At 53.5% G+C, this 19,006-nt stretch overlaps 1 protein-coding gene and 1 long non-coding RNA gene across 3 annotated transcripts; both read right to left on the bottom strand.

Annotated features, from left to right (window-relative positions):
* Positions 1 to 9,185: 9,185 nt before the first annotated feature.
* LOC120915946 lies at positions 9,186 to 11,231 on the bottom strand. The gene is made up of 2 exons (XR_005743913.1): positions 9,614 to 11,231; positions 9,186 to 9,489 (listed from the first exon to the last, which is right to left on the bottom strand). It is a non-coding gene; the product is annotated as an uncharacterized LOC120915946 (long non-coding RNA).
* An 8-nt stretch (positions 11,232 to 11,239) lies between these two features.
* Positions 11,240 to 17,302, bottom strand: HSPB7 (heat shock protein family B (small) member 7). 2 transcript variants are annotated; one of them, XM_040326776.1, is made up of 4 exons: positions 16,930 to 17,302; positions 16,007 to 16,757; positions 13,054 to 13,187; positions 11,240 to 11,429 (listed from the first exon to the last, which is right to left on the bottom strand). In XM_040326776.1, the coding sequence occupies exons 1-4, from the start codon at positions 17,179 to 17,181 to the stop codon at positions 11,250 to 11,252; spliced, it is 1,317 nt and encodes a 438-aa protein (XP_040182710.1). In that variant the 5' UTR covers positions 17,182 to 17,302; the 3' UTR covers positions 11,240 to 11,249. The 2 variants fall into 2 exon arrangements, with proteins under 2 accessions (XP_040182710.1, XP_040182711.1); XM_040326777.1 differs by lacking the exon at positions 16,930 to 17,302 and having other exon boundaries at positions 16,007 to 16,922.
* Positions 17,303 to 19,006: the final 1,704 nt, after the last annotated feature.

The raw sequence follows: 19,006 nt of genomic DNA, 5'->3' as shown, positions 1-19,006 counted from the left end.
TACCCCCCTTGTCTGCTGGACTCACAGGGGTGCCGGCTTTACCCCCCTTGTCTGCTGGACTCACAGGGGTGCCGGCTTTACCCCCCTTGTCTGCTGGACTCACAGGAAGGTCGGCTTTACCCCCCTTGTCTGCTGGACTCACAGGGGTGCCGGCTTCACCCCCCTTGTTTGCTGGACTCACGGGGGTGCCGGCTTTACCCCCCTTGTCTGCTGGACTCACAGGGGTGCCAGCTTTACCCCCCTTGTCTGCTGGACTCACAGGAAGGCCGGCTTTACCCCCCTTGTCTGCTGGACTCACAGGGGTGCCGGCTTTACCCCCCTTGTCTGCTGGACTCACAGGGGTGCCGGCTTTACCCCCTTGTCTGCTGGACTCACAGGGGTGCCGGCTTCACCCCCCTTGTCTGCTGGACTCACAGGGGTGCCGGCTTTACCCCCCCTTGTCTGCTGGACTCACAGGGGTGCCGGCTTTACCCCCCTTGTCTGCTGGACTCACAGGGGTGCAGGGCATTTCAGCGCAGCCTCATTCACCTGAATGGTCATGCATTGCAGGTGCTACACCCAACCATGAGGGTGCGTATAACTCCTGCTGGGGCAACAACATGTGTCCACCCAGCGGCATCCCCACCTTTCATATATGGGGGGGGGGGCAACTATATATATATTTCAAGAATATAATTCACTCCTGAGGTCTTGTTACAAATTCACCTTTATTCTTCACTACACCGACCTACCTGATCCCCACACTGATCCCCACACTGACCTACCTGATCCCCACACTGACCTACCTGATCCCCACACTGACCTACCTGATCCCCACACTGACCTACCTGTCCACCCTGATCCCCACACTGACCTACCTGTCCACCCTGATCCCTACACTGACCTACCTGTCCACCCTGATCCCTGCACTGACCCCCAACACTGACCTACCTGATTCCCACACTGACCTACCTGTCCACCCTGATCACCACACTGACCTACCTGACCCCCCACACTGACCTACCTGACCCTCACACTGACCTACCTGTCCACCCTGATCCCCACACTGACCTACCTGATCCCCACACTGACCTACCTGTCCACCCTGATCCCTACACTGACCTACCTGATTCCCACATTGACCTACCTGTCCACCCTGATCCCCACACTGACCTACCTGTCCACCCTGATCCCCACACTGACCTACCTGTCCACCCTGATCCCTACACTGACCTACCTGATTCCCACATTGACCTACCTGTCCACCCTGATCCCTACACTGACCTACCTGTCCACCCTGATCCCTGCACTGACCCCCAACACTGACCTACCTGATTCCCACACTGACCTACCTGTCCACCCTGATCACCACACTGACCTACCTGACCCCCCACACTGACCTACCTGACCCGCACACTGACCTACCTGTCCACCCTGATCCCCACACTGACCTACCTGATCCCCACTCTGACCTACCTGTCCACCCTGATCCCCACACTGACCTACCTCATCCCCACACTGACCTACCTGTCCACCCTGATCCCCACACTGACCTACCTGTCCACCCTGATCCCCACACTGACCTACCTGATCCCCACTCTGACCTACCTGTCCACCCTGATCCCCACACTGACCTACCTGTCCACCCTGATCCCTACACTGACCTACCTGATTCCCACATTGACCTACCTGTCCACCCTGATCCCCATACTGACATACCTGATCCCCACACTGACCTACCTGACCACCCTGATCCCTACACTGACCTACCTGTCCACCCTGATCCCCACACTGACCTACCTGTCCACCCTGATCCCCATACTGACCTACCGGTTCAATGCCCCCGCCCCCCCCGGTGGGTAAACCGCAGCCCATGAGTGTGAAAGCAGCCCTATATTACTACCCCCGGTGTATTCCCTCACACCGACCTGAAGATCTTCTTTCCTGGTGCCGGCACCACTCTGGAGACCACCAGCCGGGATAAGCGTGGGGTGCAGGTGGTATCACTCGGCATGGGACAGGAGCCGGCACTAGGGTTGCCACCTCATCCCTTTAAAACAGAACACATCCGAATTACACGGGTTCTGTGGCTGATTAAGGTGGTAATTAGACTCATTTGGTGCCTTACCTGCATTAAATTAGCCTCAGAACCTGTGTAATTCATATGTGTTCTGTTTTAAAGGGATGAGGTGGCAACCCTAGCCGGGACTACAGAGGAGACATCAGATTATGCGGCTCCCTACTACACCCCCCAACATTACAAGTAGTCCCTCCTCTGCGCTCTGTCCGATGCTGCTCTGGAATGACGGGTCAGCGGGGCCACAAAGCCACCTACCCCTCATCTACGGGTCGCTGACCCCCCGTGTTGGTTGGATAAAAGAAACTTGGGCTCCCTACTTTCTATATGGACCGGGCTATTTCAGATCCTTAAAAAAAAAAAATGCCCTCTAGTGGTCAGGCGCTGGTACTGCGGAGCAGGCTGTGTATCTTGTATGTTTTGTGATTTGCAACATTGTAAAAAGAAACATAAACACCGATATCTCAGATCCCAATATTTACCCCCCAACAATGACGCATTCCACCCAGGACCATAAAACAAGGGGTGATGAGGTGACACCAGCGGGGGGCTCCCCCCCCCCATATCCACCATTCTCAGTCTGGGTTCCTCCAGGGATACTGAGGGGTTCCTTGAGCTGTGGCTATCTGCCCCCCCCCCCCACCCCCATTTGATCCATAGTACCAGTTCCAGTACCACTTGGCAGAGCCGGCACCATGACTGCAAGGGTGTCATTCTGCCCACTGTAATGGGGGAGTTCTTCTCACTTACCCCCCACTAATGTCCCAACGGCCCTCCATAGACTAATCTTACCAGGGGGGTTCCCGGGTGGGGGGTTCCCGGGTGGGGGGTTCCCCGAGTCCTGGATATCATTTCAAGGTGTTCCTCTGGGGTGAAAAGGATGGGAAATGTCGCTCTTTATGGTTTCAGGTGCTATAAAAGGGCGCCCTCTGGTGGTCAGGTGCTGGCACTGCGGAGCAGACTGTGAAAAGGATTTCTCAATAATAAAGACTGACACATTACAAAGTGTAATTTATTAGAACATTAATGATGTGAAACATTGTAAAAAGAAACCTGGGCTCCGGACTTTCTATATGGACTGGGACCTTTCAGATGATTAAACCCCCCCCCCCCCCGTAGTGGTCAGGCGCTGGTACTGCAGAGCAGGCTGTGTATCTTGTATGTTTTGTGATTTGCAACATTGTAAAAAGAAACATAAACACTGTTATCTCAGATCCGAATATTTACCCCCCAACAATGGCGCATTCCACCCAGAACCATAAAACAAGGGGTGTGAGATGAGACCAGCAGGGGGGGGGGGCTCCTTTCCCTCCATATCCGCCATTCTCAGTCTGGGTTCCTCCAGGAAAAGCTTGGGGTTCCTTGAGCTGTGGCTAACTGACCCCCCCCACTTACCCCACCCCTATCTGATCCATAGTACCAGTTCCAGCACCACTTGGCATAGCCGGCACCATGACTGCAAGGTAGGGTTGCCACCTGTCCGGGATTCACCCGGACAGTTACTATTCTCTTTGGGGCGCCCGAAGGTGTCCCAGGTCTGTCGCAATCCTATAGTGTATATTAAAAATAAATAAATTGCTGTGCAGCGCTAAAGTGTTCGGGTTTGGCTTAAGGAAAAAGTGGCGACCCTACTGCAAGGGTGTCATTCTGGCCACCCCTGTAAAGGAGGCGCTCTTCCCACTTACCCCCCAGTAATGTAAGGGGCATTTTCCAAATGACCCTCCATAGACTAAATATTACAGGGGGGCTTCCCTGAGTCCTGGATATTATTTCAAGGTGTTCCTCTGGGGTGAAAAGGATGGCAAATGCTGCTCTTTATTATTCAGGTGCTATAAAAGGGCGCCCTCTGGTGGTCAGGTGCTGGTCTGCGGAGAAGACTGTGAAAATATTTCTCAATAATAATGACTGAAGCATTACAATGTGTAATTTATTAGAACATTAATTCCTACATATGGGGGCTTTTATTTCTCAGAGAATAGGTGCAGGAACTCCTCCAAGTCACCCTTGACTCCACCCCCTACCCACCCCTGAGTGCCGTTCCTTGGTTCCACCCCTTACCCACCCCTGAGCGCCGTTCCTTGGTTCCACCCCTTACCCACCCCTGAGCGCTGTTCCTTGGTTCCACCCCTTACCCACCCCTGAGCGCTGTTCCTTGGTTCCACCCCTTACCCACCCCTGAGCGCCGTTCCTTGGTTCCACCCCTTACCCACCCCTGAGCGCCGTTCCTTGGTTCCACCCCTTACCCACCCCTGAGCGCCGTTCCTTGGTTCCACCCCTTACCCACCCCTGAGCGCTGTTCCTTGGTTCCACCCCTTACCCACCCCTGAGCGCCGTTCCTTGGTTCCACCCCTTACCCACCTCCCATTACCATCCCATTTAGAGATATATTAGATGTATCATTTTGTGGTGCTAAGTATATTGTATAGAACTTGTTTATGATAACAAGAAAGGAAGTAAAATAGATCAAGCAACAATGGACACCCCAGCGACAATAGATCCACCCCAGCAACAATGGACTCCCAACAGCCAGCAGATCCCTCCCAGCAACGATTGCCCCCCCTGCAACATAAGACCCAACCACATCAACAATAGACCCCCCCCCCCCTGCAAAAATATATCCCCTCCAGCAACAACAGATCCCCCAGCAGCCAGCAAATCCCTCCCAGCAACGATTGACCCCCCTGCAACACAAGACCCAACCCCATCAACAATAGATCCTCCATCAGCAGCAATAGACCCCTCCCTGTAAAAAGATACCCCCTCCAGCAACAATAGATTGCCCAGCAGCCAGCAACAAAGACCCCTCCCCTCAACAGTACATCCCTCCCAGCAATTACTGACCCCCCCCCAGCATCAATAGACCATTCAGCACACAAAAAGGAAATAAAGATTGAAGATACAACGATCGGACAGATGTGAGCACATTTCTGGTTCCTCCGGATTGAATAGAAAATACATTTCGATACAAAACTTCTGAATCTTTATTCTTCACTCCTGATTTTATTTTATATTTATATATTCAGATCCATTTCATTCACCCTCAAGCCATAAAAAATGTAATTCCTGAGCGCTATTCCTGCATCCGTCCCGCAATATCGCTATAATTGTGTGCGGCGTCACCCTGTGGGCAGGAGGGGACCTGACCCCCCCCCCCCCCCGCACTCCATGTTGTCCCTCTGTGTGACGTCACCCTGTGGGCAGCCCCCCCCCCCCCCCATGTTGTCCCTCTGAAGGTGACATTGGTCATTCTCCAGCTTCTCCGGTTTCAGCGGCGGGATTATTCCAGCAGCCGCTCTGCTCTGTGTCCATTGTCACCACCTTATAAATAGCAATTTCCACACCAGGGGGGGAGATATGACAGGTCCTCTGCAGGCCGCAGTGTCGCCCCCTGCTGGCCAACAACAGTAATGGCAGCTTCATAAATGTGTAGATAGAACAATGGCCCAGATTCAGGTACATTCGCGCTCTATTTGGGGAGGCGCAGGGCAACGATTTTGCCCTGCGCCCCCGCAAATATTTTGCGCTGCCCTCGATTCACGGAGCAGTAGCTCCGTAAATTGCGAGGGCGCGCCAGCAAAATTGCCCGGCGTAAGCGCGCGCAATTTAAATGATGCCGTAGGGGGCGGGAATCATTTAAATTAGGCGCGCTCCCGCGCCGAGCGTAGAGCGCATGCTCCGTCGGGAAACTTTCCCGACGTGCATTGCGGCAAATGTGAACGTGAATGGCGTCCAGCGCCATTCACGAATCACTTACGCAAACGACGTACATTTCAAATTTCGCGACGCGGGAACGACGGGTATATGTAACATTGGCTGCCCCTGCTAATAGCAGGGGCAGCCTTACGCGAAAACCGCCGTACGGAAACGACATAAACTGCGTACGCAGGGCTCGCGCAACGTTGTGAATCGGTGTTAGTATGCAATTTGCATACTATACGCTGAGCACAACGGGAACGCCCCCTAGCGGTCATCGCAAGAATGCAGCCTAAAATCAGCGTGGCATAAGAGCCTTATACCACGCAGATTTTAGGCTGCAGTCGGCGTTACGATGTTCCTGAATCTGGAGAACTCGTTACGCCGGAGCAAGTAAGCAATTGCGCTGCGTAACCTATGGTTACACAGGCGCAATTGCTTCTTGAATCTGGGCCAATGATGGCAAAGCCTCTCTCAGCCGCCCTCAGAGTCCCGAATTCTAGATTTGATTAAACTGGATGGACTTGTGTCTTTTTTTTGTAATGTAATTCCGAGGTGTATACAGAGCAATATACAGGACGGGCGGGGACATAATATTAGGATAGAAAGGGGTTTCCATGCTGGAGGGGACTGAAGCTCTATTAGTGCCCTTGCAACAAAAACCATGCCTTCCCCATGAGTTCTGTCCGTGATACTTTTTCTTTTATTCGCACCAACATCCAAATTTTCAGGACAGGTTTTCGGGGTGTACCCCCTCCCTTCTACAATGTCTAAGCAGTACTCAAGTACTGCTTGGCCCTTAAAGAAGGGGGGTACACCCCGAAAACTTGAAAATATGTATACTGGTACAAAAAAGAATGACAGGTGCCCCCATTATAGAGTGACAGGTGCCCCCTATTATAGAGAGACAGGTGCCCCCATTATAGAATGACAGGTGCCCCCATTATAGAGAGACAGGTGCCCCCATTATAGAGAGACAGGTGCCCCCATTATAGAGTGACAGGTGCCCCCCATTATAGAGTGACAGGTGCCCCCCATTATAGAGAGACAGGTGCCCCCATTATAGAGTGACAGGTGCCCCCCATTATAGAGTGACAGGTCCCCCCATTATAGAGTGACAGGTGCCCCCATTATAGAATGACAGGTGCCCCCATTATAGAGTGACAGGTGCCCCCCATTATAGAATGACAGGTGCCCCCATTATAGAGTGACAGGTCCCCCCATTATAGAGTGACAGGTGCCCCCCATTATAGAGTGACAGGTGCCCCCCATTATAGAGTGACAGGTGCCCCCCATTATAGAGTGACAGGTGCCCCCATTATAGAGTGACAGGTGCCCCCATTATAGAGTGACAGGTGCCCCCCATTATAGAGTGACAGGTGCCCCCCATTATAGAGTGACAGGTGCCCCCATTATAGAGTGACAGGTCCCCTCCCCCCATTATAGAATGACAGGTGCCCCCCATTATAGAACGGCAGGTGCCCCCATTATACAATGACAGGTGCCCCCCATTATAGAATGACAGGTGCCCCCATTACAGAATGACAGATGCCCCCCATTATAGAATGACAGGTGCCCCCATTATAGAATGACAGGTGCCCCCCCCCCCCATTATAGAATGACAGGTGCCCCCCATTACAGAATGACAGATGTCCCCCATTATAGAATGACAGGTGCCCCCATTATAGAATGACAGGTGCCCCCCATTATAGAGTGACAGGTGCCCCCCATTATAGAGTGACAGGTGCCCCCCATTATAGAGTGACAGGTGCTCCCCATTATAGAGTGACAGGTGCCCCCCATTATAGAGTGACAGGTGCCCCCATTATAGAGTGACAGGTGCCCCCCATTATAGAGTGACAGGTGCCCCCCATTATAGAGTGATAGGTGCCCCCCATTATAGAATGACAGGTGCCCCCCATTATAGAGTGACAGGTGCCCCCCATTATAGAGTGACAGGTGCCCCCCATTATAGAGTGATAGGTGCCCCCCATTATAGAGTGATAGGTGCCCCCCATTATAGAATGATAGGCCCCCCATTATAGAGTGACAGGTGCCCCCCATTATAGAGTGATAGGTGCCCCCCATTATAGAATGATAGGCCCCCCATTATAGAGTGACAGGTCCCCCCATTATAGAGTGACAGGCCCCCCCATTATAGAATGATAGGCCCCCCCATTATAGAGTGACAGGTGCCCCCCATTATAGAGTGACAGGTGCCCCCCATTATAGAGTGACAGGCCCCCCCATTATAGAATGATAGGCCCCCCCATTCACACTTTCCTTGGGAAATAAGATTCATAGACTCACCAGTGATAAAAAGGATTTAAAATGTAACAATAAAGGAACATTACAATCTATGTACAAGCAAAATAAAGATGGCGGACTGCGAGGAGGGCGACACGGTCAGATTTATCGGAATCCGCGGAGAAATTGCTGGACGATTGGCAATAAAGCGACACATCAGACGATCACATTGTACACTGGGGGGAGGGGCTAATACATTCTCACACTTCAAACAATGACATCATTCAATCCACCAATCAAAGAAAACCTTTCTGGAGCTCCCAGAATCCTCTGCTCTGCTGAGTGGCCCTTTAAGAGGACCGGCCACTCCCTCCATTCATCACACTGTGACCTCATCCAAGTCATCTCAGGATCCACCTATGGGAATACACGATGAAGAGACGTGATCTGTGTCTGGAATCTGATTGGGTGCATGGGGTCCCTCCCCTTTCCCCTCACATGGAGACCGCACTGACATTGATAGGATACCCCACCAGCAGGGGGCACTATGGTGGTGAGATAATCTGCTATATAATGAGGCCTGAGGATACCAGATCAGCAGGGGGCACTATGGTGGTGAGATAACCTGCTATAATAGGAGACCTGGGGATACCAGACCAGCAGGGGGCACTATGGTGGTGAGATAACCTGCTATAATAGGAGAACTGGGGATACCAGACCAGCAGGGGGCACTATGGTGGTGAAATAACCTCCTATAATAGGAGACCTGGGGATACCAGACCAGCAGGGGGCACTATGGTAGTGAGATAACCTCCTATAATAGGAGACCTGGGGATACCAGACCAGCAGGGGGCACTATGGTAGTGAGATAACCTGTAATAATAGGAGAACTGGGGATACCAGACCAGCAGGGGGCACTATGGTGGTGAGATAATCTGCTATATAATGAGGCCTGAGGATACCAGATCAGCAGGGGGCACTATGGTGGTGAGATAACCTGCTATAATAGGAGACCTGGGGATACCAGACCAGCAGGGGGCACTATGGTGGTGAGATAACCTGCTATAATAGGAGAACTGGGGATACCAGACCAGCAGGGGGCACTATGGTGGTGAGATAACCTGCTATAATAGGAGACATGAGGATACCAGACCAGCAGGGGGCACTATGGTGGTAAGATAACCTTCTATAATAGGAGACCTGGGGATACCAGACCAGCAGGGGGCACTATGGTGGTGAGATAACCTTCTATAATAGGAGACCTAGAAATACCAGACCAGCAGAGGGCACTATGGTGGTGAGATAACCTGCTATAATAGGAGATCTGGGAATACCAGACCAGCAGGGGGCACTATGGTGGTGAGATAACCTGCTATAATAGGAGATCTGGGAATACCAGACCAGCAGGGGGCACTATGGTGGTGAGATAACCTGCTATAATAGGAGATCTGGGAATACCAGACCAGCAGGGGGCACTATGGTAGTGAGATAACCTGTAATAATAGGAGAACTGGGGATACCAGACCAGCAGGGGGCACTATGGTGGTGAGATAATCTGCTATATAATGAGGCCTGAGGATACCAGATCAGCAGGGGGCACTATGGTGGTGAGATAACCTGCTATAATAGGAGACCTGGGGATACCAGACCAGCAGGGGGCACTATGGTGGTGAGATAACCTGCTATAATAGGAGAACTGGGGATACCAGACCAGCAGGGGGCACTATGGTGGTGAGATAACCTGCTATAATAGGAGACATGAGGATACCAGACCAGCAGGGGGCACTATGGTGGTAAGATAACCTTCTATAATAGGAGACCTGGGGATACCAGACCAGCAGGGGGCACTATGGTGGTGAGATAACCTTCTATAATAGGAGACCTAGAAATACCAGACCAGCAGAGGGCACTATGGTGGTGAGATAACCTGCTATAATAGGAGATCTGGGAATACCAGACCAGCAGGGGGCACTATGGTGGTGAGATAACCTGCTATAATAGGAGATCTGGGAATACCAGACCAGCAGGGGGCACTATGGTGGTGAGATAACCTGCTATAATAGGAGATCTGGGAATACCAGACCAGCAGGGGGCACTATGGTGGTGAGATAACCTTCTATAATGGGAGTCCTGGGGATACCAGACCAGCAGGGGGCACTATGGTGGTGAGATAACCTTCTATAATGGGAGTCCTGGGGATACCAGACCAGCAGGGGGCACTATGGTGGTGAGATAACCTGCTATAATAGGAGACCTGGGGATACCAGACCAGCAGGGGGCACTATGGTGGTGAGATAACCTTCTATAATAGGAGACCTGGGAATACCAGACCAGCAGGGGGCACTAGGGTGGTGAGATAACCTTCTATAATGGGAGACCTGGGGATACCAGACCAGCAGGGGGCACTATGGTAGTGAGATAACCTTCTATAATAGGAGACCTGGGAATACCAGACCAGCAGGGGGCACTATGGTGGTGAGATAACCTTCTATAATATGAGGCCTGGGGATACCAGACCAGCAGGGGGCACTATGGTGGTGAGATAACCTGCTATAATAGGAGATCTGGGAATACCAGACCAGCAGGGGGCACTATGGTGGTGAGATAACCTTCTATAATAGGAGTCCTGGGCATACCAGACCAGCAGGGGGCACTATGGTGGTGAGATAACCTTCTATAATAGGAGTCCTGAGGATACCAGACCAGCGGGGGGCACTAGGGTGGTGAGATAACCTTCTATAATGGGAGACCTGGGGATACCAGACCAGCAGTGGGCACTATGGTGGTGAGATAACCTTCTATAATAGGAGACCTAGGAATACCAGACCAGCAGGGGGCACTATGGTAGTGAGATAACCTTCTATAATGGGAGACCTGGAGATACCAGACCAGCAGGGGGCGCTATAAAACTGCAACTCCAAACTAAGAATACGAAGTGGAAGTTTTCCGGGGGAATATGATAATTCTCTCGCTGGGTGTTTTCTTCTCAGTCCTCTTCTGGAATGTCCACAACAAGAACGGTGTATTTTCCACACTCACACTAGCACGTCACGGCACACAACACTCGTGTCCAGTCCACAGTGACCCCTCCCCCCACGGCTCACATCATTGGTGGCCGTTGTTCCGGGTGATTCTGAATGAACTGTGAAAGGTTTGAAAACTAAGGCGGTCGCAGTGTCTGGGGGGGGGGGGGGTGAATCTTTATAGTCCGTGGAGCCAACGCCTTGGTGCCCAGGGCCTCCTCACCGGAATCTCAGATTTTGATCTCAGTCCGGAAAGTTTGGTGGTCCGTGAGCTTGGCGGGGAGCCTCTCGGCCTTGACGGTCAGCAATCCCCCATCCCCCAAGGCGGAGGTCACCGTGGTCGGGTCCACATCCTCCGGGAGCTGGCACTTGTGGGTGAAGGTGTTCATGATGGTCCCATCGGAGGCGAGCTGCGAACAAGAGGGAGGGGGTGAGAACTGGGCAATACCCGGAGGTATGATCTACAGAACCCCACCCTACAGAGACCCAGAGATACGATCTACAGATCACCACCCAAGAGAGACCCAGAGATACGATCTACAGAACCCCACCCTACAGAGACCCGGAGATACGATCTACACATCACCACCCTACAGAGATATGATCTACACATCACCACCCTACAGAGACCCGGAGATACGATCTACAGAACCCCACCCTACAGAGACCCGGAGATATGATCTACAGAACCCCACCCTACAGAGACCCAGAGATACGATCTACAGATCACCACCCTACAGAGACCCAGAGATATGATCTACACATCACCACCCTACAGAGACCCGGAGATATGATCTACAGAACCCCACCCTACAGAGACCCAGAGATATGATCTACAGAACCCCACCCTACAGAGACCCGGAGGTATGATCTACACATCACCACCCTACAGAGATATGATCTACACACCACCACCCTACAGAGACCCGGAGATATGATCTACACATCACCACCCTACAGAGATATGATCTACAGATCACCACCCTACAGAGACCCGGAGATATGATCTACACATCACCACCCTACAGAGACCCGGAGATACGATCTACACATCACCACCCTACAGAAACCCGGAGATATGATCTACACATCACCACCCTACAGAGATATGATCTACAGAACCCCACCCTACAGAGACCCAGAGATATGATCTACAGAACCCCACCCTACAGAGACCCGGAGATATGATCTACACATCACCACCCTACAGAGACCAGGAGGTATGATCTACAGATCACCACCCCACAGAGATATGATCTACAGATCACCACCCTACAGAGATATGATCTACACATCACCACCCTACAGAGACCCGGAGATACGATCTACACATCCCCACCCTACAGAGACCCGGAGATACGATCTACACATCCCCACCCTACAGAGACCCGGAGATACGATCTACACATCCCCACCCTACAGAGATATGATCTACACATCCCCACCCTACAGAGATATGATCTACACATCCCCACCCTACAGAGATATGATCTACAGATCACCACCCTACAGAGATATGATCTACACATCCCCACCCTACAGAGATATGATCTACACATCACCACCCTACAGAGATATGATCTACAGATCACCACCCTACAGAGATATGATCTACACATCCCCACCCTACAGAGATATGATCTACACATCCCCACCCTACAGAGATATGATCTACACATCCCCACCCTACAGAGATATGATCTACACATCACCACCCTACAGAGATATGATCTACAGATCACCACCCTACAGAGATATGATCTACACATCCCCACCCTACAGAGATATGATCTACACATCACCACCCTACAGAGATATGATCTACAGATCACCACCCTACAGAGATATGATCTACAGATCTCCAAGTCACTGACTTTGAATGAACATGCAGGTCAGGAATTGTACTTCACTGGCTGCGTACTTGTTCCAGTGACTCAGAGACAGCCAATCAGAGGCCAGCAATGCGATCCCGGGTATTTTTGGACCCGTTGCCCCCTCCCCCCCCATGCCCCCGGGGGACCCGGCGTCACTCACTTTCTCAGCGTGGACCTCGATCTGGTTGTTGGATGTGGTGACGATGATGTCTTCCGGAGAGAAATCTCGCACATCCACCTCAAACTGATAGGAGTTCCCCAGAGTCTTCATGTTCTGCGCGGGTCCAGAGCCGCCTGTGAGAGGAAGTCGCCATTAGTCATTGGTTGGGGTAGAAGTGTATGATATACGCAACCCCTCCCCCCAAAAAAAACTCCGCCCACCACTCTTCACCCCAAACAACGTGGACAAGTCAACTTCATAGAAACCAATAAATTCTATGATGGAATGAATTTCGCTGAACTTTTGCGCCGGGCTATTTTCAGGTAGGTGTTCAGGATTGAACGCCATTTTGTTTTCCGACACTGAGGACAGTGTCTATTTGACAGGGGGGGGGGGAGTGTGTAGCGCCGGGCTGTTTTCAGAGCCGGTGCTATAGGAAATTTAGGGGAAATAATTGGCTCTGAACTAGTCTAATTGTTTAAATTTGGGGTCTCTGCTCTAGCTTGGCTGTGCGCTATTCTTTTGTCCGGGGACTCCCGACACCCCCCGGCCGGCAGGTGGCAGCAGTGGGGTCAAGTGTGTTTGAGTATCACTCCTCAGTAGCCTATCAGGAGTTTGGGCCACCTCGCTGTGCATGCTGGGGAGGGATATTTAAGGGGCAGACGCCATTCTCTCAGGGTTCTTCTTCCTCGTGTGGCGCCCACCATTGGGGTAAAGTTCTCGTTGGAAGCCGGACTGTTTCCCTATCCAGTTACACCGGAATCTGCCATTTCCTATTCTTCTATCTCCTCCCCTTCCATTTACTTCCATCATTTTACCCTGTTGGGTAATTAAAGCACAGAAAAGACATTCCCTTTACCCAGTGGCAGCTGGTGCTCACATTTTTTTTTGGGGGGGGGCGCAAATGTAAAAAAGAAAAAAATTGCAGCCTCACTGTGCCATCAATTGTCACCACTGTGCCATGCCATCAAACGCAGCCACTGTGCCATCAATTCGCACCACTGTGCCATGCCATCAAACGCAAGCCACTGTGCCATCAAATGTCACCACTGTGCCATACCATCAAACACAGCCACTGTGCCATCAAATGTCACCACTGTGCCATACCATCAAACGCAGGCACTGTGCCATCAAATGTCACCACTGTGCCATACCATCAAACGCAGGCACTGTGCCATCAAATGTCACCACTGTGCCATACCATCAAACGCAGCCACTGTGCCATCAAATGTCACCACTGTGCCATGCCATCAAACGCAGCCACTGTGCCATCAAATGTCACCACTGTGCCATGCCATCAAACGCAGCCACTGTGCCATCAAATGTCACCACTGTGCCATACCATCAAACGCAGCCACTGTGCCATCAAATGTCACCACTGTGCCATGCCATCAAACGCAGCCACTGTGCCATCAAATGTCACCACTGTGCCATGCCATCAAACGCAGCCACTGTGCCATCAAATATCACCACTGTGCCATACCATCAAACGCAGCCACTCTGCCATGCCATCAAACGCAGCCACTGTGCCATGCCATCAAACGCAGTCACTGTGCCCCTCAATTGTCGCCACTGTGCCATGCCATCAAACGCAGCCACTATGCCCCTCAATTGTCGCCACTGTGCCAATTGTCACCACTGTGCCCTTTAATTGTCGCCACTGTGCCCATTGTTGCCACTGTGCATGTCACTGTGCCCTTTAATTGTTGCCACTGTGCCCTTTGTCGCCTCTGTGCCCATTGTCGCCGCTGTACCCTGTAAAATGCACTTACCTTTCTGCTTCCACGTCCCTCGATGTCTTCTCCCGCCTTGGTGACGCTTCAGCCAATCAGGTTACTGATAACCAGAATCGGTGAACCTGATTGGCTGAGACGGCCGTCAGTCTTATCCAAGGAACGCACCCCCCGTACGTTCCGAGGATAAGCTTCCGGGAGACGAGGGCTGGCTCCGATAGGCACTTCCGCACAGCCAACCAGCTGCCGTTATTCAGGTGGTCGGCGCTCAATGTCCGGCCATCTGAATAGACCAGCGGCAGCGGCAACAATAACATGCAATGCAATGAATGTATGTTATTTCAGTGGCGGTGCGGAGCCAGAGAGGGCGGCGCTCCAGTGCCCTCTATAGACGAACCACCACTGCCTTTACTGCAACTCTCATCAAGTACAGAGGCAACGTGCCACCCCAAAACAAACCAGCAACTCCTTCGGGGGAAGTGCTACATACACATCTCCACCCTACAGAGATATGATCTACACATCACCACCCTACAGAGATATGATCTACACATCACCACCCTACAGAGATATGATCTACACATCCCCACCCTACAGAGACCCGGAGGTATGATCTACACATCACCACCCTACAGAGATATGATCTACACATCACCACCCTACAGAGATATGATCTACACATCACCACCCTACAGAGATATGATCTACACATCACCACCCTACAGAGATATGATCTACACATCACCAAAAACAAAGACACCCGTCTCCAAGCAAAACACCAGTGTGAATAGTCCCTGATGGAAGCTTCCCGATTCTTTGGGTTTGGATTGCCAGGGAACTCAGGGAAGTGCTGCTTCCATCAGAGGCTTCTCACACGCGGGTTGCTCTATGCAGATCCAATTACAACGGTGTCCAGATGAGGGATGAGCGGTAAAATTTCTTGCCACCAACTCGCTAAAAAATGCCCCAAACGGAAAGGCGCAAGCGAAACAAAGATCGTTTCCCTTTGACGAAACGCGTTGGCATCAATTTGGAGGCAAAAAAAAACAACTTTGCAGAATTTCACGGCTCATCTCTAGTTGGGACGTGTAGCGTGCGGGATGTCGATTCGGTGAATTTCTCCATGCATGTCATAGACATCTTTTTTTGGGGGGGTAAATCCAAAAATTGTGGGAGCAATGTACGAACTGGAGCTCCGCGGGGGGGGGGGCCCAACTTGCCTGAGAAGACCAGCGATTCTCCCAAGGGTCGGCGGAACTTGCCGAATTCCTCGCTGAAGATTCCTGGTGTCTTCTCCATGAAGGGCTCCCGGTTCTTGCTGGAGGAGGTCTTGGAGAAGCTGTGCTCCGCTCGGTATGCAGAGGAGGATTGCAGGTTCATTGAAGGAGGATGGGGACACAGGGAGCCGAGGATGGGGACACAGAGCCGAGGATGGGGACACAGAGCCGAGGATGGGGACACAAGGGAGCCGAGGATGGGGACACAGGGAGCCGAGGATGGGGACACAGGGAGCCGAGGATGGGGACACAGGGAGCCGAGGATGGGGACACAGGGAGCCGAGGATGGGGACACAGGGAGCTGAGGATGGGGACACAGGGAGCCGAGGATGGGGACACAGAGAGCCGAGGATGGGGACACAGGGAGCCGAGGATGGGGACACAGGGAGCCGAGGATGGGGACACAGGGAGCCGAGGATGGGGACACAGGGAGCCGAGGATGGGGACACAGGGAGCCGAAGATGGGGACACAGAGCCGAGGATGGGGACACAGGGAGCCGAGGATGGGGACACAGGGAGCCGAGGATGGGGACACAGAGAGCCGAGGATGGGGACACAGAGAGCTGAGGATAGGGATACAGGGAGCCGAGGATGGGGACACAGGGAGCCGAGGATGGGGACACAGGGAGCTGAGGATGGGGACACAGGGAGCCGAAGATGGGGACACAGAGCCGAGGATGGGGACACAGGGAGCCTAGGATGGGGACACAGGGAGCCGAAGATGGGGACACAGAGAGCCGAGGATGGGGATACAGAGCCGAGGATGGGGACACAGGGAGCCGAGGATGGGGACACAGGGAGCCGAAGATGGGGACACAGAGAGCCGAGGATGGGGACACAGAGAGCTGAGGATAGGGATACAGAGCCGAGGATGGGGACACAGAGAGCCGAGGATGGGGACACAGGGAGCCGAGGATGGGGACACAGAGAGCCGAGGATGGGGACACAGGGAGCCTAGGATGGGGACACAGGGAGCCGAAGATGGGGACACAGGGAGCCGAAGATGGGGACACAGGGAGCCGAAGATGGGGACACAGAGAGCCGAGGATGGGGACGCAGTCAGGGACAGAACGCTCTGGGGACACCGGTGGGACAGCTATGGAGAGAACATTGCGCATTGACAGTTTATATAGTGACGTCCCAGTCTCCGTATCTCAGCCTCTCCCGGCACCAGCTATATTTAGGAGGATGTTGCATCTCTCTGGCAGCTCTGGAAACTTTCTGCATCCCCCCCCCCTTCCTCCTAATCATGTGACTCCATACCGCAGACAGACCGTAATGTGCTGGACCTGGACCTCTTTCCCAGGGGGATTTCCAGACCATCACCAAAGGAGGACTACATCAGTCCCTACTGCACATGACTGCACTGACACCCCTCACCTGTCCCCCCCAGCTCTGCACTGACACTCCTCACCTGTCCCCCCCAGCTCTGCACTGACATTCCTCACCTGTCCCCCCCAGCTCTGCACTGACATTCCTCACCTGTCCCCCCAGCTCTGCACTGACACTCCTCACCCGTCCCCCCCAGCTCTGCACTGACACTCCTCACCTGTCCCCCCCAGCTCTGCACTGACATTCCTCACCTGTCCCCCCAGCTCTGCACTGACACTCCTCACCCGTCCCCCCCAGCTCTGCACTGACACTCCTCACCTGTCCCCCCCAGCTCTGCACTGACATTCCTCACCTGTCCCCCCCCAGCTCTGCACTGACACTCCTCACCTGTCCCCCCCAGCTCTGCACTGACATTCCTCACCTGTCCCCCCCAGCTCTGCACTGACACTCCTCACCTGTCCCCCCCAGCTCTGCACTGACACTCCTCACCTGTCCCCCCCAGCTCTGCACTGACACTCCTCACCTGTCCCCCCCAGCTCTGCACTGACACTCCTCACCTGTCCCCCCCCAGCTCTACACTGACACCCCTCACCTGTCCCCCCCAGCTCTGCACTGACACTCCTCACCTGTCCCCCCCAGCTCTGCACTGACACTCCTCACCTGTCCCCCCCAGCTCTGCACTGACACTCCTCACCTGTCCCCCCCAGCTCTGCACTGACACCCCTCACCTGTCCCCCCCAGCTCTGCATTGACACTCCTCACCTGTCCCCCCCCAGCTCTACACTGACACCCCTCACCTGTCCCCCCCAGCTCTGCACTGACACTCCTCACCTGTCCCCCCCAGCTCTGCACTGACACTCCTCACCTGTCCCCCCCAGCTCTGCACTGACACTCCTCACCTGTCCCCCCCAGCTCTGCACTGACACCCCTCACCTGTCTCCCCCAGCTCTGCACTGACACTCCTCACCTGTCCCCCCCCAGCTCTACACTGACACCCCTCACCTGTCCCCCCCAGCTCTGCACTGACACTCCTCACCTGTCCCCCCCAGCTCTGCACTGACACTCCTCACCTGTCCCCCCCAGCTCTGCACTGACACTCCTCACCTGTCCCCCCCAGCTCTGCACTGACACCCCTCACCTGTCCCCCCCAGCTCTGCACTGACATTCCTCACCTGTCCCCCCCAGCTCTGCACTGACACACCTCACCTGTCCCCCCCAGCTCTGCACTGACATTCCTCACCTGTCCCCCCCAGCTCTGCACTGACATTCCTCACCTGTCCCCCCCAGCTCTGCACTGACACTCCTCACCTGTCCCCCCCAGCTCTGCACTGACACTCCTCACCTGTCCCCCCTGAGCTCCTCACTGACACTCCTCACCTGTCCCCCCCCAGCTCTGCACTGACACGCCTCACCTGTCCCCCCAGCTCTGCACTGACACTCCTCACCTGTCCCCCCCAGCTCTGCACTGACACGCCTCACCTGTCCCCCCCAGCTCTGCACTGACACGCCTCACCTGTCCCCCCCAGCTCTGCACTGACACGCCTCACCTGTCCCCCCAGCTCCTCACTAACACTCCTCACCTGTCCCCCCCAGCTCTGCACTGACACTCAT

This window comes from Rana temporaria, chromosome 10 (genome assembly GCF_905171775.1).
Source record: "Rana temporaria chromosome 10, aRanTem1.1, whole genome shotgun sequence".
NCBI classification, from domain to species: domain Eukaryota; kingdom Metazoa; phylum Chordata; class Amphibia; order Anura; family Ranidae; genus Rana; species Rana temporaria.
This window is presented reverse-complemented; position numbering and strand designations above follow the sequence as displayed.

Coding starts and splice junctions, on each gene's coding strand:
- HSPB7 (XM_040326776.1), bottom strand. CDS start 17,181: ATGCGCAATGTTCTCTCCATAGCTGTCCCACCGGTGTCCCCAGAGCGT. Junction 16,758..16,929: donor TCTCTGTGTCCCCATCCTCG/GCTCTGTATCCC, acceptor TCCCCATCCTAG/GCTCCCTGTGTCCCCATCCT. Junction 11,430..13,053: donor TCGAGGTCCACGCTGAGAAA/GTGAGTGACGCC, acceptor TCTTGTTCGCAG/CTCGCCTCCGATGGGACCAT.